Source organism: Staurois parvus, unplaced genomic scaffold (assembly GCF_062004578.1).
Source record: "Staurois parvus isolate SC_StPar_1 unplaced genomic scaffold, SC_StPar_1.0 ptg000574l, whole genome shotgun sequence".
NCBI lineage: Eukaryota > Metazoa > Chordata > Amphibia > Anura > Ranidae > Staurois > Staurois parvus.
Window position 1 is genome coordinate 1,593,441 of NW_028318370.1, and position 21,565 is coordinate 1,615,005.

The window sequence follows — 21,565 nt, forward strand, 5'->3', positions numbered from 1 at the left end:
AACTCATGTTTCTAACCATATATGACTTAAAGGATAAGAGTACTTACCATATTTTTTGCTCCATATGATGCACCTGACCATAAGATGCACCTAGGTTTTAGAGGTGAAAGAAAAAAAAAAAAAAAAAAATTTCTGAACCAAGAGACTGCGGACGCAGTACAGGGGGATGACCAAGAGACTGCGGACCTTTGGGGAGGGGGGGTGGGTACCTGATTTTGACAGGTACCTGCTCCCACTTCTGCGGAGTTGTCCTCCCTTTAGTGTGGGCACCTGACTGACAGCAGAGTGCCCACACTAAAGATGCCAAAGTGGGAAAGTCTGTACAGAGCTGGACCGAACAACAAGTAAGGTTCTGCTGCAGAGAAGAGCTGAGTGGCCGTCCTGGCGTTCTGACACTGCAGCGGCAGAAATACTGGACACTCCATAAGACGCACTGACAATTTGCCCCCTTTTTGGGGGGGGGGGAGCCTTATGGAGCGAAAAACCCAGTATTTTGCCCCTTTGCCCTGACATTAACGACTTGCCAACTGCAGATAGCCGAATGTCGGCTGCACTGCGGCCGGCCAGTTCTGGGAGGGCGTCATGACAGGCTCAGCTATGAGAACATGTTTACACCCTAAAAATGGGAGGAACATGTAACATGTTCCAAAAAGGTGAACTTATCCTTTCTGCTTGTTGGAACTCATCTGAGGGTAGGGTTTTCAGACTCCAGAGATTTACATTCAGCTGTGAAAGGCCCCCTCTCCTGGCTGTACCTTCACATTACAGACCTTATGATTTCTATGGAACCCTTTCCTGTCTTGGAGATTGAGGTAGAGGAGCCCTGTAGGGGTGACGTTGCAATGTACAGACTCAAAGAAAGGGGGCCTTTCACCACTGAATGTAAGTAAGCAGTGGAGGCCACAGCTATTAGATCATGATAAGTAAGGTAGGGTTGTTTAGGTCAGGGAAGTGCACTTATTCTTTAGGGCTGAAGACCAGCCAACAGTTAAACCTATAGATGAAATGCTTACATGTAAGTGGTTTTACTTGACAAAGGGTTTGTTTCTGTCCCTCCAGTCCCAATATTTACACAACCACATTATTATTATTATACTACAGGATTTAAACAGCGCCAGTTTGCTCAGCGCTTTACAATACAACAGGAGACAATACAGCAACAATACAAGAGGGAAAGGAGGGCCCTGCTCCTTGGAGCTTACAATCTAGGAGGAAAGGGCTAGTGGTACAAAAAAGGTAGTAACTGTGGGAGATGGACTGGTTGGAAGAGTAGAAGATTCCATTTATAGCTGAGGGCAGGATAGGCTTCCTTGAAGAGATAGGTTTTCAGAGACCGCCTAAAAGTGAGCAGAGTAGGCGATCGTCTGATAAATTGGGGTAGAGAGTTCCAGAGGATAGGGGTAGCCCTGGAAAAGTCCTGGAGATGAGCATGGGAGGAGGAGACAAGGGAGCTAGAGAGCAGGAGGTCGTACGAGGAGCGGAGAGTACGGTTTGGGTGATATTTGGAGACAAGATTGGTGATGTAATTTGGGGCAGAGTTATAAATAGCTTTATATGTAATTGTTAAGCCAGTGGAGGGATTGGCAGAGAGGGGTGGCAGATACAGAACGGTTAGTAAGGTGGATAAGTCTGGCAGCAGCATTCATGATAGACTGAAGAGGGGATAGCCTGCGATGAGGCTGGACAATGAGAAGGGAGTTGCAATAGTCAAGATGAGATAACAAGGGAGTGAATAAGTCGCTTAGTTGTTTCCGAGGTTAGGAACGGGCGTATCTTGGAGATGTTGCGGAGGTGAAGTCTACAAGATTTGGACAGTGATTGGATTTGGGGGTGAAAGGACAGATGGGAGTCTAGGATTAGGTGTTTGATCTTGGAGAAGTCTGGAGAGGGGGCACAGGCTGGGGGGATTACTAAGAGCTCAGTTTTGGAAAGATTGAGTTTGAGGAAGTGGAGCGACATCCATGCCGATATGTTGCCTAGTAGGTTAGTAATGCAAGAGGAGACTGAAGGGGTGAGGTGAAGGGTAGAGAGATTGGTGTGTCATCAGCATAGAGATAGTACTTAAAGCCATGGGAGTTTATCAAGTGACCAAGGGAGGGGGTGTAAATGGAGAAGAGAAAGGGTCCAAAGACAGAACCTTGAGGGACCCCTACAGAAAGAGGGAGTGAAGAGGAGGCAGTGTTCTAGGCAACGCTGAAGGAGCACTGCGATAGGTAGGAGGAGAACCAGGAGAGCAGAGCGAGACCGAGAGTGTGGAGTTTGAGGGGATGGTCAACCATATCAAAAGCCTCAGAGGAGGACAAGTAGTAAGAGTACAGAGTAGTGACCATTGGTTTTAGCTGTTAGTAGATTAGTGAGTTGCATGCACAGCTGTATATAGCAGGAGGACCTGATTTTTCTCTAATGCAATTCAGTATCCCCCCTGCCAAAGACCAGGCAGTAAAAGGAGCAGCAGATTTGTGAGATGTTATGCATCAAGTCTGCACACTCCTCCTATCAGCATGTTCCTTGTTAGCACATCAGCACTTTAGCGTATACGATTGGCTTTTTGGATTGCCTTCCCCTACAGTCTGAGCTGTGCTACATAGGGGATTATGAGAGGCTCATAGCAAGGTAGAACCAAGATGCTAACACGGCTTGCTTTTGTTAAGTACTGTGGAAACTGTTGACAATCTAAAAATTCTGCATATTAATTATATTAATGGAAATTAAAGCATAGGAAATAATCTTACTGTAGTCAGTGGGGTAGAAGCACCATTTGTCCCCGGGAATAGAGGAGTTGAAGCAGCATCCTCTGGAATGGCATTCTTCGGAACCAATTCCTGGATATCCACAGTCTGTTCCATTCCCTGGATATCCACAGCCTGTTCTGTCAGCTGGCCTCACCAAGCTTTGATCATCTGGCCTCACCAAGCTTTGATCATCATCTATGAAGAATTGATAATATTGTATTTGAAATGGCAATTCATGTTAACTGGCTGCACAGAAGAGTTTTCAGAGCCTTTTGGGGGGTACTAATTTTTATACACATTCTTGACTTAAAGGGTAAGTGCACTTTCAGATATGGTGAGCCTAGTCTTTTTACCCCATTGCCCTGAACTAGATGATTCCACCCTTCCCCTTCACAGATCATAGAGATCCGGATGTTTTACAATCAGCCATAAAAGGCTCCCTCTCCTGGCTGTGCATGCACATTACAGCCTCATGGACTTCACTGGGACCTCTCCTGGCTGGGAGCTGAAGGTAAAAAAAAAAAAGCCACAGAGGAATCCATGGGGCTAGAATGTACATATGTGGCAAGGAGAGAAGCCTTTCACCTATGGAGGTAAACAATGGAAGCCACAGATCTTAGATCTAGGCATGTATACATGTGGGGGGGGAAGGTTAAGCCTGAAGACTATCAGAGGTAAATCTATAGCTCTTTTCAGAATGGGCTGCCTTAACGTGACATGTGTCAACCACACCACAAAGTAGATGGGCCCTTAGTCTAAAGGATTTTATTGGTTATGTGATGCAATAACTTACCGAGTTGTTTTGGGAAGAAGCACCATTTAACCCTGCGAATAGTGGAGTTAAAGCAGCATCCTCTGGAATAGCACTCGCTGGCATTAATTCCTGGGTATCCGCAATCGGTTCTTTTGGCTGGACTCACTGCACATTGAGCCTCATCTGAAACCGGTAATAAAGCATTTTTTTATGATGCCATGGTGTGTTTTAAAGGGGGGATCCACATTAAAAAAATTAGGAAATGCTTGTCATGTTGCCGAGCAGGGAACGACCCTTCGTTCAGCTGAAAAAGCTAGTTTGCCGATTTCAACATTATACAAGTCACTAGCCTGGAATAAGTAGATGAGGAGTTCTGTCCTTAAAAAAAAAATATCTGAACCCCAAAATAAGTATTGTGTCCTTAGTTGTAGTGGCTGCATTCATTTTTGTTTCAGGGTTTCTTTTCAACTGGTAATCCTGCAAACAACATTTCCTGGCTCTTTGTTGCTATGCTTACTACTCCACTGTATCTATAGGGTAAGGGCATACATGTGCTCAATGCAATTCTCTGGCTACTAGATGGCTCCAGAGTCATTGTAATGGGTTAGGTACAGGACCATTTGGACTAACAGGCAGTGTTAGTGCCATAGGAGCTCCCCATAGGTAGGATGCCAGTTAAGTACATGGTGTTAATGTCAACCTTGCATCTATAGTTAGAGCAACCCATACTTTACAGGGGTTGTCCTGAACACTGCATCCCTAGTCAGGGATGTACATAGCTCATAACGTTTTGCCTGCCCCAAGTCAGTGGTCTCCAAACTATCAGATACGGCCCTTTGCTCACCGTTATCCAGCCATTGGGGCACTATTCCTCCCCGACACAAACAATGGGGCACTTCTCCCACTAATGCCAAGGAACAGGCGCTCTTCCCACCGATACCAAAGAAGAGAGACTATTCCTGCTACTAGTACCAGTGACAAGACACTATTCCTACCACTAACAATAATGGGGCACTATTCCTCCCCACTGATACCAACAGGTTGGGCACTTCCTCCCACTGACCACAGTATTTTTTTTTTTTATTCCCACTGACCAAGCCTAAGGCATTTTCTACTCCCACTGGCCACAGCCCACCTATAGTCTGAAGGACTGTAAATTGGCTTTGTTTAGAAGGCCCTTGCTCTACTTTACTTTCTATTGAAGGAGATTAAGGAACAGACCAAAATGTTTTAGCAATAACAGCAAAGATAGTTCACGATATTATTCTGTGGCAGATTCCGGTAAGGTTTGTTCTGTGGTAGTACTCACTGTCAGAGTTAGTGTAGTAGCACCAGTTCACCCCCCATACACTGGTATTGAAGCAGCACCCTCTCTTGGCACAGTCTGAAGAGCTTATTCCAGGGTATCCACAGTTTCTTCGCTCATATGGAGAGCCGTCACACTCATTCGGTGCTATTATATCTAAAACCACAATAGGAAGAATTGTGCAAGTATTTCAGTAATAAATATTCCATACAAGTAAAGCTCCACACTTCCTATGTGCACTTCTCAATCATCTGCGATGGACACATCTAGGGAGTCCAGTTATGCGTTTTGAAGAATATTGTATCAAGGGCAACAAAGCTAATAAAGGGGTTGGAGGGCATCAGTTATGAGGAACAACTACAGAAATTAAGGTGTATCCTTGGTAGAAGGGGGGAAAAAACAAAACAAAAACAAAACCAAAACCAAAACAAAACACACAAACTTTGGTGTTACTTAGTGAACACAATCTACAGATATATGGAAAGTGGTAGTGACAAATACACACACATACAGGTTGAACTGGATGGATTGGTGTCTTATTCAACTATACCAGCTATGTAAATATTTTAATCTTAATCCTGTAGAGTTTAGATTGAAAAATCCCCAGTGAAGTTAATTTACAACCTATAACACCATAACTTCCACCATAGATATGATTTACCAGATTCTATGACCTCAAAAGGAAAGAATGTCGATCTGTGCTTTAGTGTTCTGGGATGAAAAATTTTGGACTCCCATTACCCACCACAGCTGGTGATGTTCCCTTTGGATGGAACCACTGATCTGTACATAAAAATGGATTGCCAATGGAATTGTCAGTCCTATAGAGATTAAGTGGTGGGCAGAGTTCCCAGTCCCCTTCAATATGCACAACGCCGATGACAGCATATAGCGTACTACTATGGACATGAGAAGCTCCATAGTGCCAAGATTGCACTATTGCTTGCATTGAAAGTGCATACAAAGTTCAAGGGGTTAAAGGCGGTGGCTTCCTCACACGATCTCCTTTTCAAGACAAAATAGGAATACTAGAATTTGTGGGGGGGGGGGGGGGGGGGAAGACCTTGCGTTTTGTGAAAGCGCGTTTCTACTATACAATTGTAAGCAAGAGGCACTTCGTGGAGTGCTGGTGACCTTTGAACTACCAATGAATATTGAATGGACGCCATCCACTTGGAGAGGTCAAGCACCCATATATCTGTTGGCCACACTGTATAGATGGATATTAAATGTAGAATTCCAGGGTATTGGTCATTTTAAAATGTTTGTTTTGACCAAGCTGGCCCAACAAACTATTTCCATTACAGAACAATGTGACTGTTGTGTGCTGTAATATATTGTATCAACATTAGTTACATACAGTAGGCAGCGCTGTGTTTTGGAAACAGTGCCGGTGACTTTCCCTCTGCTGCCACATACTGTAAAAAGGAAGAGGAGCACTGGGCCCAATTCTTCAAAGTGAAGCTTGTATTTTTATCAATAAATATAAGGCTGAGGTAGAGATGAAGTCGGCAGATGAAATCATGATCACCACCTTATCCAGTCAGAGTTTTGTATTGCATTGCAGATTCTTCAAAATTTCTAAGGACTACATATTCCATGGTACCTTTCTACCTGTAAGCAGTGATTCCTGTACTGACTCCTCAGCACCTCTGTACATAAGTCAGGCTCTGTAAAATGTGTGACAGCAGTGCCTACTCACAAGGCATGGCGACTACGTGTCACAGAAATCACAAAAATAAGTGGAAATTTTCAAAAAAGTAAATTTACAAAACTACAAGATTGTCAAGATGACTAAAAATGGACTTCAAATAACTGAACTGTAATGTGGAAATGAATACAGGAGTTCATATTTTGGCCAGATATGCCTTCTGCTTTAACCACCTCTAAACCGGAGACTCACCCCCTTCCTGCCCAGGCCAATTTTCAGATTTCAGTGCCGACACACTTTGAACACCAGTTACTCATACGACACTGTACTCAAATTAAATGTTTTTATTGTTCGACAGAGCTCTCTGCTGCTTGTATTTAATCACTGCTGGTTTTTTTTTGCTACACAAGCAAAAAACGTTCTTAGTTTTTGAAATAAAAAAGTTTACTTTTCTTCATAAATTTAGGCCAAAATGTATTCCGCTTCATTTCTTTGGTGAAAATAACCCACATCAGGGTTTATCATTTTGTATGTAGAAAGTTATAGTTCAAAGGCTATGGTATATAATCTGAAAATTAATCAATCCTGATGTACTGACAACCTATCATTTCTTGAGGCCTGAAAATGCCAGGACAATACAAAACCCCAAATTACTTTTTGGAAATTAGACAGTCTAGGGTATTTAGTAAGAGGCATTGGGAGTTATGTGAAGTTGTAATTATTGTAATTTCTTTTGAAGAAAAAATTATACAAAATGTGGGTTTCTCACAATTTATATTTACATACTGTCCTCAGAGCAGCACAGCGTCATCGTGTCTCATGTGCTGGTGATAAGGGATACTGACTTGACAGTATTTCTAATTAAAGGTTTTGGTTCTCATCTTTTTCCCTTTTTTTTAACTTAACAAACTGACCAGTGCAGTATATTACTACAGTGACACTGTACTGCTCTGGAAAAGGGATTATACTTTTTTTTTACTGTGCTTATAATAGTGATTGTTACTGTTATAAGCAATCATTTTTGTGAATGACATCCATTCAGTTACAGGGTGTTCTATTGTGATAAATGTGATTGGTCTCAGCTATCACATGGTACAGAGGCATTGTGATTGGCCCCGTCTGCAACATGTGTCTACTATGACCAGAGATCACCACAATAGTACACAATGAATGTCTATGAATAAATGCAATTCATTGTGTTCAGCTGCCATGTGATCACTGGTCACAGCAATCACCAGCCTGGTACAGCGATATATCATCCACCGTGTCCAGTGGACACAAAGTGTGACAGATTGAGCTGAAGCATGGCTGCTAGAGTGTAGAGGAGGCGCAACTGGGAGGAGGTCATATGACGTCCACTCAGGATGGAAGAGCTCCCACTCATTCTGCTATAGAAGCAGTTAAAGAATGCCCCATTGGTGATGTGGTGACCCAACATAAAATTAGAAATCTCTCCAACATGAGATCTTAGATATTGGTAGAACAAGTGTCTCTGCTGGAAGATGTACCCTCAAATTCTGCTCTGATCAACTCAAAAAAAATCAAGTTACACTTACGGTAATGTCTTTTCCAGGAGTCTTAGGCCAGCACCTTGAGAGACCTCGGCTCCTCCCCCTCTGAGGAAACACCTCCACCCTAAAATAAAAAGAGCTACACTCCCCTCCGACCTCAGTTCTCCAAGCATCCTCCGGTCACCTGGGGGGGAGACAATGTGAGACAACATAATCGAAATAAGCCATCCTCACATAACCAATATCAAAACTGGGTGGGAAACTGGTGCTGGCCTAAAAGACTCCTGGAAAAGAAGTTACCGTAAGTGTAACTTGATTTTTCCCTTTACGTCTCTCAGGCCAGCACCTTGAGAGGATAAGCGAGTACTCACCCCACGGGCGGTCTAACTGCTTGCAAGACTTAACCAAAGGCCTGCTCCTGCACAGAGACCAGGTCCAGTCTGTAATGCTTGGCAAACGTGTCATAGTTGGACCATGTCGCCGCTCTGCAGATCTGCCCTGGGGAAGCTCCTGCTAGCTCTGCCTGGGTAACCGCCACTGTTCGGGTGGAATGCGCCCCAATACCCTCTGGGGCCTCCAGCCCGGTATGCTCCTGCAATTGACAGTCTCAACCAACCAGCCAGTGTCCTTTTAGAAGCTCTCTTGCCTCTCCTAGCCCCCTTGAAAAAAAAACACAAAAAAGGATTCGGTGCTCCTAAACTCCCTAGTCCTCTCTAGATAATGGAGTACGCACCTTCTTACATCCAAAAAATAAAATTTTTCCTGATCTACCCCAACCGGGTCAGTAAAAAAAAAACAAAAAAAAAAAAAAACCACGAGGGAAGGACTATGTCCTGCTCCCTCTGGAATGTCTGGGCCACCTTCGGAATGAAGGATGGGTCCGTCCTGAAAACTATCCTGTCTGAAAAAATACGGAGATAAGGTGTTCTGATCGATAGGGCCTCAAGTTCACATGCCCTCCTCGCCATGGTAATCGCCACCAAAAATGCTGTCTTAACAGTGAGCTCACCAATCGGGCAGGACTCCAGGGGCTCGAACGGAGCCCTAGTCATCACTCCTAGAACCTTGGCCAAATCCCACATCAGAAACGGTCTGGTCCTCAGGGGCCTCTGTCTCACCAGAGCTTTAAAAAAATCTAGCCACCAACGCCTCCCTGGCCAAGGGATTCTCTAGGAACACACTGAGGTCCGAGACCTGGCCCTTGAGCGTGCTAACAGACAACCCCTTGTCCGCCCCCGCCTGGAGGAATTCCAACACTGAAACTAAACTATGGGTTGCTACTGACGCCCGGTGACACCAGGCTGTAAAGCGACTCCAGACCCTACCATAAATGGCCTGGGTCTCCTTCCTACTGGCCAGTAATGTTGCCACTACCCTGGGCGAGAAACCTTTCACTAAGAGGAGCTGCCGCTCAGAAGCCAGGCAGTCAACCTCAATCTGCCCACGCTGGGGCAAAGGACCGGCCCCTGCGTCAACAAATCTTCCCTTGGTGGCAGCCCCCAGGGTGGACGAGAGGCTAAACTTCTTAGGGTCGCGAACCACGCCCACCTCGGCCAGAAGGGAGCTATCAGGATTAATGAGGTCCCCACTGTTCTGAATTTCCTGAGAACTAGGGGAAGCAAGGGAACCGGGGGGAAAGCGCAACACAGCTGGTAATCCCACCTTTGACTTAATGCATCCACCGCTCTTGACCCGTCCCTGCGGGATAGGGAGAAGAAGTTTGTGACCTTGTTGTTTCTTCCCGAGGCAAAAAGATCCACGTCCGGGGATCCCCATCTCCGCACAAACTCCTGAAAGACCTCAGGGTTCAAGGCCCATTCTGCCTCCCTGAGCTGTGTCCTGCTCAGGAAATCTGCCCAGGACAACAGCATAGCCGCTAACGCTCCGAGGGCCTTGCTCCTCGTTCTGCCCTGCCAGTTTATATAAGCCACCGCCGTGGCATTGTCCGTTAGGACTCGCACATGCTTGCCCGTGACCCTCAATTGGAAGGCGTGCAGAGCCTCCCCCACTGCCCTCAACTCCCTCCAATTTGAGGATTCGCCCTTCTGCGCTAAGGACCATTCCCCCTGAGCCACTAAGCCTCCCAGGTGGGCTCCCCACCCCCAGGAGCTGGCATCCGTCGTGACCTCACTCGACACTGGAAAGCACCACAGCAACCCCTGGGCTATGCTGGACGATCTCCACCACCACAGGGACCTCTTCACACTGGGGGGAACCAGGACCCGGTCCTCTGAGTGAGCCCTCCTGTCCCAAACTCTCAGGACCCACAGCTGGAGGGGACGCATATGCAAACATGCCCACTGTACTGCTGGAATAGAAGCGGTTAGTAATCCCAGTACAGACATGGCTTGCCTTATGGATATCGACCTGCTCCCCTGCACCAATCTGATCCCCGCCTCCAACTTGGCAACCTTCTCCAAAGTCAGACTGGTCTTCTGACTCACCGAATACAGAGTGTAACCTAAGTATACTACTCTGAGAAGGCACCAGACAGGACTTCTCTAGATTCAAAATCCACCCCAGGTTCTCCAGATGGCCCCTCAATACCACCAGATTCTGCCGAAGGTGAGCCTCTGAATCTGCGAAGAGTAGCAAGTCGTCCAGATAGGCTATCACCGAAATCCCCTTCATGCGAATAGGAATCAGTGCCTCCGTCAGAACCTTGGTAAAAATTCTTGGCGAGGAGGAAAGCCCGAATGGAAGTGCCCTGAACTGCCAATGTCGAACTCCTCCCTCTCCGCCTACTGCCAACCTGAAGAACCGCTGAGAAGGTTCCGCAACAGGCACGTGCAGATAGGCGTCCTTCAAATCTACAGACGCCATGAAAGCACCTGGCGGAATCAGGGACCTGACTGTAAAGATGGAGTCCATGCTTAATCTCCGGTAGCGTACTAACCTGTTCAGGGGTTTCAGGTTCAAAATCAGCCTGAACGCCCCAGACTGCTTTTGAACCAACACCACATGGGAATAAATCCCCTTCCCTCGCTCCCTTATCGGGACCCTGGTGATGACTCTCTGGTCCTCGAGATCCTCCAAGGCGTCCACCAGGGCAGCGGCCTTCGCCGGATCCCTTGGACGGGCCGTCACAAGGAACTTCTCGGGTGCTGGGCCTGCAAACTCCAACCGATAACCCCTTCTGATGACATCCAAAATGAAGGGGCTGGCGACCACCGCTTCCCACTGCGGGAGGAAGGCCGCCAGTCTTCCTCCCACAGGAGGAACCGAGTCACCGCGGTTTCTGGGGCTGCTCAGGAGGGCAAAAAAATCACCCTCCCCCGCCTCTCTGGCCTGCAGACCTACCCTGACCCACTGGCCTCAGGCTCAGTCTCTTCGCCGGGCGGGCCTTACGTGTCCCTCCCTCCTGCAACTTCCTCTTGAGGGGGAAGGACTTCTTCCTGTCAGCTGTCTGGTCCAACAATTCCTCCAACCCTGGGCCGAAAAGACAGTCTCCTGTGAGGGGGATGCCGCACAATCTAACTTTTGAAGTGATGTCCCCCTGCCACGTTTTTAACCACAGCGCCCTTCTAGCCGAATTGGTAAGAGCAGCTGACCTAGCCCCCAACCTCACCGACTCTGCAGAAGCGTCCGCGATATATCCGATCCCTTGCAAAAGGGTCTCAAAGGAGGCCAAGATTTTTTCCCTGGGAGAGTACCACAATATGGGCCTGCAATTATGTAAGCCAGTATTCCAAGTTTCTAGCTACCACGGTCGCGGCCATGGCCGGCTTCAGATTGTAAAGGGTCCTTCAGGTTGTAAAGGGTCCTCATTAACGGAAACCTCCTTCTTAACGCCTTCGAGAAGAACGGCTTCCTTTCCGGATCCTGCCACTCCTTCCTAATAGTCTCCACCAAAATGTCATGCACAGGAAATATTCTGTGCTTTTGCTCCTCCAAACCCCGATACATTTGGTCATGGAGAGATAAGGTCTTAACCTCCTCAATGTTCAGGGTCTCATATATAGCCTCCAGGAGCTCATCCACCTCCTCTAGGGTTAATTTATACCGGGAGGGACCCCCGCCTTCCTCAGAGGGACCTTCCCCCGCAGATTCCTCTTCAGACTGGGAATCCCTCAATGGCCCTTCCTCCTCTCCAGACACGTGGGGTTCCCTGCTCCTACCTACCGAGGCTATCGGGGGGAAGGGGGGGGTACAGGCTGGGGAAGGGCAAACCGTTCCATGAGGGATTTGAAGGAGTCGAAGGTGCTAGCCAAGTCCTTCACCGACCTGGCTAAGTCCCCCTGTTCCGGCCTCTCCTCCTTCACTAACCCCAGGATGGGCATCTCCGTCTAGGCTCCTGGTGCTTAAGCTTAGCCCGAGCCTTGCCCTGAAAGACACAAAGAAGTTGCAGGAGGGAAGCCTGACAAACCTAACCTCACACCAAGTTTGCCACCCCCCCCTCCTTCCCGGCAGAGCCTAAGGGCCTGCTCCCACTGCAGACCCCCTGCCCTACCCCTTACACACCCCATTACCTGAGGGTCCGGGAATACCCCTTGAGCTAGGGGTCAACAGGTAGGGGAGGCCTCCACTGAGGCACCTTACCTGTGTCTGGCTGGTGCTGGCATCTCCTGGTCCCGGTGCCTCCGACATCCTGCTCAGGAGGGCGGTTGCCTGGTGCTAGCCTGTCCCCCAGGCAGCTGTGCACCGCTATTTAAATCTTGCGCCGCCGTTGTGTGAGGGCCGCGACCGGAAGTTGCAGCCCTGGGCGAAGCCCCACCCCTCTTGACGGAAATCGCCATCTCCCGACGTCCAGCCCGGCAAAGTCACCTGACCGCTAGCATGGGAAGGAGCGAGACTCCATCCCGATCCTCCCCAGATCTCACCACAGCCTCCCCAACTCGCTGGAGGGGGTCGGGGGGCAAAGAGCAGGTACATGCCTTCCCCGTCACCCAGGGTGCGCGCCCACTGCACCGCAGCCTGCCCAGGGAGGATATGCAGCCGGACACTTCGACCTTCACTCCCGGCTGCGTCGAGCCTCTGTCGGCTATCCAGCCCTCGGCTCCCCTGCCGTCTGTGCGATAGCCGGAGGAAACACCTGAATGGAGGTCGGAGGGGAGCTTTTTTTATTTTAGGGTGGTGGTGTTTCCTCAGAGGGGGAGGAGCCGAGGTCTCAAGGTGCTGGCCTGAAAGACGTAAAAGGGGAGGGGAAAAAAAAAAAAAAAAAAAAAAAAAAAAAAAAGTGTAGTAACTGTGGAAGATGGACTGGTTGGAAGAGTAGAAGATTCCATTATTAGCTGAGGGCAGGATAGGCTTCCTTGGAGATAGGTTTTCAGAGACCACCTAAAAGTGAGCAGAGTAGGTGATCGTCTGATAAATTAGGGTAGAGAGTTCCAGAGGATAGGGGTAGCTCTGGAAAAGTCCTGGAAGGAGGAGACAAGGGAGCTAGACAGCAGGAGGTCGTACGAGGAGCAGAGAGTACAGTTTGGGTGATATTTAGAGACAAGATCGGTGATGTCATTTGGGGCAGAGTTATAAATGGCTTTATACGTTGTTAATTTTTTGAATTTTATCCGTTGGGCAATGGGAAGCCAGTGGAGGGATTATCAGAGAGGGGTGGCAGATACAGAACGGTTAGTAAGGTGGATAAGTCTGGCAGCAGCATTCATGATAGACTGAAGAGGGGATAGCCTGCGATGAGGCCGGCCAATGAGGGAGTTGCAATAGTCAAGATGAGATAACAAGGGAGTGAATAAGTTGCTTAGTGGTTTCCGAGGTTAGGAACGGGCGTATCTTGGAGATGTTGGAGGTGAAGTCTACAAGATTTGGACAATGATGGATTTGGGGGTGAAAGGACAGATGGGAGTCTAGGATTACACCTAGTACCCTGGCATGAGGGGAAGGACTGATTATTGTGTTTGATTTTGGAGAAGTCAGGAGAGGGGGCACAGGCAGGGGGGATTACTAAGAGCTCAGTTTTGGAAAGATTGAGTTTGAGGAAGTGGAGTGACATCCATGCCGATATGTTACTTAGTAGGTTAGTAATGCAAGAGGAGACTGAAGGGGTGAGGCGAGGGGTAGAGAGATGTGTGTCATCAGCATAGAGAGTACTTAAAGCCATGGGAGTTTATCAAGTGACCAAGGGAGGAGGTGTAAATGGAGAAGAGAAAGGGTCCAAAGACAGAACCTTGAGGGACCCCTACAGAAAGAGGGAGTGAAGAGGAGGAGGCAGTGTTCTAGGCAATGCTGAAGGAGCACTGCGATAGGTAAGAGGAGAACCAGGAGAGCAGAGTGAGACCAAGAGAGTGGAGTTTGAGGGGATGGTCAACCATATCAAAAGCCTCAGAGGAGGTCAAGTAGTAAGAGTACAGAGTAGTGACCATTGGTTTTAGCTGTTAGTAGATTAGCGAGTTGCATGCACAGCTGTATATAGCAGGAGGACCTGATTTTTTTTCTCTTCTAATGCAGTTCAGTATCCCCCCGCCAAAGACCAGGCAGTAAAAGGAGGAGCAGCAGATTTTTGAGATGTTATGCATCAAGTCTGCACACTCCTCCTATCAGCATGTTCCTTGTTAGCACATCAGCACTTTAGCTTATATGATTGGCTTTTCGGATTGCCTTCCCCTACAGTCTGAGCTGTGCTACATAGGGGATTATGAGAAGCTCATACCAAGTAGAACTAAGACACCAACACAGCTTGCTTTTGTAACATACTGTGGAAACTGTTGACACTCTAAAAATTCTGCATATTAATTATATTAATGGAAATTAAAGCATAGGAAATAATCTTACTGTAGTCAGTGGGGTAGAAGCACCATTTGTCCCCGGGAATGGAGGAGTTGAAGCAGCATCCTCTGGAATGGCATTCTTCGGAACCAATTCCTGGATATCCACAGTCTGTTCTAGTTCCTTGATATCCACAGCCTGTCCTGTCAGCTGGCCTCACCAAGCTTTGATCATATGGCCTCACCAAGCTTTGATCATCATCTATGAAGAATAATTGATAATATTGTATTTGAAATGGCAATTCATGTTAACTGGCTGCACAGAAAAGTTTTCAGAGCCTTTGGGGGGTACTAATTTTTATACACATTCTTGACTTAAAGGGTAAGTGCACTTTCAGATATGGTGAGCCTAGTCGTTTTACCCCCATTGCCCTGACCTACAGGATTCCACCCTTCCCCTTCACAGATCATAGAGATCCGGATGTTTTACAATCAGCTGTGAAAGGCTCCCTCTCCTGGCTGTGCATGCACATGAAGTCCATGAGGCTGTAATTGGGACCCATCCTGGCTGGGAGCTGAAGGTAAAAAAGCCACAGAGGAATCTAGGGGGCTATAATGTACATACGTGGCTAGGAGAGAAGCCTTTCACCTATGGAGGTAAACAATTGAAGCCACAGTTCTTGGATCTAGGCATGTATACATGTGTGGGGGGGGGGGGGGGGGGGAGGTTAAGCCTTAAGACTATCAGAGGTAAATCTATAGCTCTTTTCAGAATGGGCTGCCTTAACGTGACACATGTCAACCACATGTGAACACACCACAAAGTAGATGGGCCCTTAGTCTAAAGGATTTTATTGGCTATGTGATGCAATAACTTACCGAGTTGTTTTGGGAAGAAGCACCATTTAACCCTGCGAATAGTGGAGTTAAAGCAGCATCCTCTGGAATGGCACTCGCTGGCATTAATTCCTGGGTATCCGCAATCGGTTCTTTTGGCTGGACTCACTGCACACTGAGCCTCATCTGAAACGGGTAATAAAAAAGCATTTTTTATGATGCCATGGTGTGGTTTAAAGGGGGGATCCACATTAAAAAAATTAGGAATTCCTTGTCATGTTGCCAAGCAGGGAACGACCCTTCGTTCAGCTGAAAAAGCTAGTTTGCTGATCTGCTGGTTTCAACATTACACAAGTCACTGGCCTAGAATAAGTAGATGAGGAGTTCTGTCCTTAAAAAAATATCTGAACCCCAAAATAAGTATTGTGTCCTTAGTTGTAGTGGCTGCATTAATTTTTGTTTCAGGGTTTCTTTTCAACTGGTAATCCTGCAAATAGCCCATTTCCTGGCTCTTTGTGGCTATGCTTACTACTCCACTGTATCTATAGGGTAAGGGCATAAAGGTGCTCAATGTAATTCTTTGGCTACTAGATGGCTCCAGAGTCATTGTAATGGGTTAGGTACAGGACCATTTGGACTAACAGGCAGTGTTAGTGCCATCGGAGCCAGTAGAGCTCCCCATAGGTAGGATGCCAGTTAAGGAAGTACATGGTGTTAATGTCAACCTTGCATCTACAGTTAGAGAGCAGCCCATACTTTACAGGGGTTGTCCTGAGTACTGCATCCCTAGTCAGGGATGTACATAGCCCATAAAGTTTAGCCTGCCCCAAGTCAGTGGTCTTTAAACTGTCAGATATGGCCCTTTGCTCACCATTATCCAGCCATTGGGGCACTATTCCTCCCCCTGACACAAACAATGGGGCACTTCTCCCACTAATGCCAAGGAACAGGCGATCTTCCCACTGATACCAAAGAAGAAACCCTATTCCTGCTACTAGTACCAATGACTAGACACTATTCCTACCACTAATAATGGGGCACTATTCCTCCCCACTGATACCAACAGGTTGGGCACTTCCTCCCACTGACCACAGTATTTTTTTTTATTCCCACTGACCAAGCCTAAGGCATTTTCTACTCCCACTGGCCACAGCCCACCTATAGTCTGAAGGACTGTAAATTGGCTTTGTTTAGAAGGCCCTTGCTCTACTTTACTTTCTATTGAAGATTAAGGAACAGACCAAAATGTTTTAGCAATAACAGCAAAGATAGTTCACGATATTATTCTGTGGCAGATTCCGGTAATGTTTGTTCTGTGGTAGTACTCACTGTCAGAGTTAGTGTAGTAGCACCAGTTCACCCCCCGTACACTGGTATTGAAGCAGCACCCTCTCTTGGCACAGTCTGAAGAGCTTATTCCAGGGTATCCACAGTTTCTTCGCTCATATGGAGAGCCGTCACACTCATTCGGTGCTATTATATCTAAAACCACAATAGGAAGAATTGTGCAAGTATTTCAGTACTAAATATTCCATACAAGTAAAGCTCCACACTTCCTATGTGCACTTCTCAATCATCTGCGATGGAGACATCTAGGGAGTCCAGTTATGTGTTTTGAAGAATATTGTATCAAAGGCAACAAAGCTAATAAAGGGGTTGGAGGGCATCAGTTATGAGGAACAACTACAGAAATTAAGGTGCATCCTTGGTAGGAGGAAAAAAAAAAAAAAAAAACACACAAAATACACAGAGGTCTTGCTATTCCATAGCCCAATTACATCTGTAAAGGACACACGATATGTTGGTAAAGTAAAGCACATCCCTGCCACAACCCCAGTTACACTGACTACAAAGATCTCATGTGCAGAAAATGACTGGCAAAGCCGCCAGGGGTCACTAAACTTTCTAAACAAAAGGCCAGTTTATGATTGTTCAGACTTTAGGGGGATTGGACTGTGGCTAGTGGAAGTAGAAAATGCCCCAGCATCAGTAAATGTGTCAGGCTTGGTGGCAAAGTGTTTGTGGTCAGTGGGAGGGGAATCATGTCCATCATTGGTATTAGTGGTAGAAAATGTCCCATCGTACGCATTCGTGGGAATAACAGTGCCCCATCATAGGGGTCAGTGGGAGGAATGGTGTCTTGTACCAGTAGGAATTAGTGCTTCAAGAGCCAAATAAAGGCTTGCAAGAGCTGAAGTTTGGGGGAGCACTGGACTAAACCACACAAGTACTTTAACCTCTATTTTCCCTTATAATTGGCTTATACAAAACAAATTAAATACAGTGTTTGGATAAAAGTTTAGAGCAGCATAACAGTTAGTAAAATATATTTTGTATAGAGATACAATTTAGGTCAAAAATGACAACTGAGGGTGCCAGAAGGACAGCGGGATTTGGTCTCAAATGAGGGACAATTGGGGGCTTTGCAATTAAAAACAAAATGTTTTAGTTTTTCCAAATCAAGAGATTTAATTCCATCAATGCTTTGCTGCAAAAAAGTGAGGTTCTGCAGTGTTGGAGCAAATAACATTCAGTATGTTGGTTATTATTCAAACATGTGACATGGACCTTAGACTAATCAGCCTCATTTCTGTATGCTTTTTTAACTTAGGAGGTGAAATTACTTACATAAGTCTTCCTCACCACTTCCATTTTCAGTAGCCAAACTCGGAAGTCCTAGAAATGTGGCAGTCACCAGAAGGAGCCATAGCTTGGGCGTCATGATGGTGCTTTTATCTGGTTTAGTGACAGGACAGACAGCAACTGACTTTTCCAGTTATATACATTTATAGTGTTTGCAGACAATGCGTAGGGTCAATATCAAAGCAGAAAATATTTCATAAACCATGCAATTTATCCAACACAGAGCAGTGCTTTTTCTCTTGTGTTGCTAGAATCCCAACACAGGACAGATAGTCGTTTCTATAGGGTGTATTGTACAGTTATATTTCAGCAAATAATTACTATTGAATAAAGACATGTATAGCATATTGGTAGGTACACCTTAATAGGTCATCAGTAGATAAGGATCATGTAACTGGCAACTAATACTGAAATAATGCAATTTGTTTGGTACTCTGGGGTGGACCTGTAAACCTAGATATATAAGTGCTGCCATTGTTGACTTGTTTCTAAAGCTGTAGACTGCAGGATATCACTCTGATGACCTTGTGAGTCACTGGCCTGGAACAAACATGTAGGATAGGAATGGAAACTTTTAGACTTTCTTTTAGGACATTTGCTAGATAGTGAGGCCAGGATCAAGATTTTTCTTTGCCTTTGCAGGTTTTTCTTAAATATATTAAAGCTGGATTTTGGCCTTGTCACTGAAGGCGATGTTCCTCATCTCAAAATGCTGCCTCTCCCCTACACCACTCCACCCTACACTGGTAATGAATAATCTGAGAAGTCAATATAAGCCTTTATATATTTATACTACCTTTAAATAAAAACTATTCCTTAATATATAACAATTCAAATGGAGAGGGTAGATTAGTGGTTTTCAACTTATGAGCTAAAGGGGGGTTCAGTTTGGCTCCTGACATTACTAAAAGGCTACACAAAATGTTCAATATATAGAATGCTTGATAGGACTGTCAGAAACTGCAGAACTAATAGAGGAAATGAAGGTCGGAGAGTCTTAACATGCTGTATTTTTGGCTTGTGAATGCTGCAAAAGACAACACAAAACTAAGAAAACATTACATGAGGCTAGTAGTGATCAATGTTATTACCCCAATGTTTCCCCTACAGATTGATGAGATCTGAGAGCCACACAATGTACCAGGGGCAACATGTGGCCCTCAGGCTGGTCATCAGGGGGAGGTAGATCTTAGGAATGTCCAGTACGTATATAAAACAAGAAGACTTTTGCATGCTCATCTGCATTCTCATAGTTTTGAGCAAAGGCTCAATGCAAGGCTTGTATGTGCCATGCTTGTGACACTGGCACCAAAAGTCCTATTTAAGCTGGATTGCTGTGTGGTCTTCAGCTAGTTCCTGCTTCACCTGTGCCCTAACCTGCTAGATTTGTCTTCCCATGCATGACCTGACTTGCCTCTAACCTGTCTTTAGATTCCTGCCTACCTGCTGTGACCTCGGCTCGTACCCTTATTATGCTTTTGCTTCATGTTCCTGTGCCTTACTACTGAGGTGTTGATGGGGTTCTACAAATGAGGTGGGTGCACAGGTTGTCAAACTCAGCCTGCCGCTAAAGGACTCTGGTCCCATTGTAGTATGGCAAGGAGAAATTTGTAATTAGGTGTTAACTCCTCTTTTAGAGAAACCCCTCCACTGGTGATGTAAAGGGTGGAAATAATGCATGCATAAATGTCAGTGGTGGGTGGAGCTAAGAGTAGATGGGGCATGGGAGGGAGATACCCCAAAGATGCTGTCTCCTGCAGTACTAATTAAAAAGGCTCTTTGCAGGGGTGAAGTGCCAGGCTTGTTGGCACAGAACATGAAAATAGCTGTAGTTGCCTTGTCTCGCCTGACCTTCTGAAGGAGCCTTCACCCGGGAGCCTAAAGCCTTGAAGGCCTGGACAGAGGTCACTGATGTGAATAATGGTAGTATCCCAATGGGGAACATACCGGGCCGGGCAGAGCTATAGAAGGAACGTCAGGAAGACACTGGTATACTGAGAGCACCATGATCTCTCCTGACCCTCAGCTACAGGTCCTTTAACTTGGTGATGGAAGCTGAAGGCCAGTATACACAGGGAAGGGGTTCCAACTCTGGGGTGCTCCCAAGGAGAGGAACGGAGGTGTAGAGGGAAGATTGCTTAAAAGACATGTGCCTGCGTTCTGCACTAAAATGACTGCTGCAGAACCTTGCACGTGCATTCCATGCTGAAGGTTCTGCTAGTATGTCAATGTGATCTGTCACGGAAGATTTACAGTACAGTGCAGAATATAGCATTTGTGCATGGACATTCCTTTATTCTCAGATATTCAGGCCAGGGATGTCATGAGCAGGCCTCAGACCAGGAGTATAACACAATTCGGTGGAGAGCTGAGCTCAATAACAGGTGGGTGGCTGTCCTATCAGAAGAACTTTTAGAGCTCAGTGACAAAACCTGCCCAACCTCAGTCTTCCTTACATGCATTTCTAGTTCTCAAATGGAATATTAATTACCATTCTCAGAGCATGGGGTATTGCGCATGAGAGTGTAAAGAAGCCATCTGATTATTATGCTTGTTTCACATTGTAAGGGCTGAGATGTCCGTTGGGCCCTGATTACTTAATACCAGAGCTGCCAATAGAGGGATACAGACAGCTCAGGCATTTGGCCCCCCTGACGACTTATAGGAGCTATTGCCTGTGGGCAGCTCAGAGTCCTCCATCCCTCCACCCCCTGGTCCTTTCTCAACGCTTCATCACTGACTACAAATCCCAGAATCTCCCACTTGTGATGGAGGGGCACGTCTGGTTGGAGCTCACAATGTGGGAAGTATGGAGCTGTAAGCCATGCACAGAAGCACATGGCACTGAGACAACCATTTTAGAAGAGGGCTGGTGGGCAAACTCCATAAAGGTGAGGCTCTCAACACAAATCCCAGATACAAGGGAGAGATGCAGGGTAGCAGTATTGAGATACAGAGTGTAGGTGATGCACAGGGTGTAGAGATGGAGTATTGGGGATGCAGGCAGTACAGAGTGTTGGAGTACTGGGGTGCAAAATGTTGGAGTATTGAGGTGCAGAGTTCAGGTGAAGCATGAAGTGCAAAGTGCTGGAGTGTTGGAGATATAGGGGATACAGAGTGTTGGGAGTATTTGAATACAGGGTGTTCAGATAAGGTGTAAACGGATATGCAGGAGGTACAAAGTGCAGGGTAGTGGGGGATTGCATGGGGAGATACTGGGGCCTTGTTAGGCAGGATGTACAAGACAAACAACAAAAGATAAAGTTCAAATGCAACTTGCTAGCCAACCAAAATTAACCTGTAACAGTATGCGTTAACAGGTGTTTAGATAGCACACATTTGCAAATAAATACGCATGCTACAGAGCCACGTCACTGCACCCAGATATGCTTTAGTCTTAACTCTACAAATTGTGAGAGCCCCCATAGTATAGGCACATGTATTTAATGAATAGACCAGGGGGAGGTGAACC

The 21,565-nt window shown here is 46.4% G+C and overlaps 1 protein-coding gene across 1 annotated transcript in view; it reads right to left on the reverse strand.

Annotated features, from left to right (window-relative positions):
- The window catches only part of LOC149450441 (uncharacterized), a gene marked incomplete at its 5' end in the record, with an annotated part of 316,412 nt that overhangs the window by 21,285 nt on the left and 273,562 nt on the right, over window positions 1–21,565 (reverse strand). The window contains 7 exon segments of the mRNA XM_089691949.1: window positions 2,733–2,927; window positions 3,526–3,669; window positions 4,796–4,939; window positions 14,681–14,817; window positions 15,489–15,636; window positions 16,780–16,932; window positions 19,945–20,054. Coding sequence (XP_089548075.1) covers window positions 2,733–2,927; window positions 3,526–3,669; window positions 4,796–4,939; window positions 14,681–14,817; window positions 15,489–15,636; window positions 16,780–16,932; window positions 19,945–20,054 — 1,031 coding nt within the window.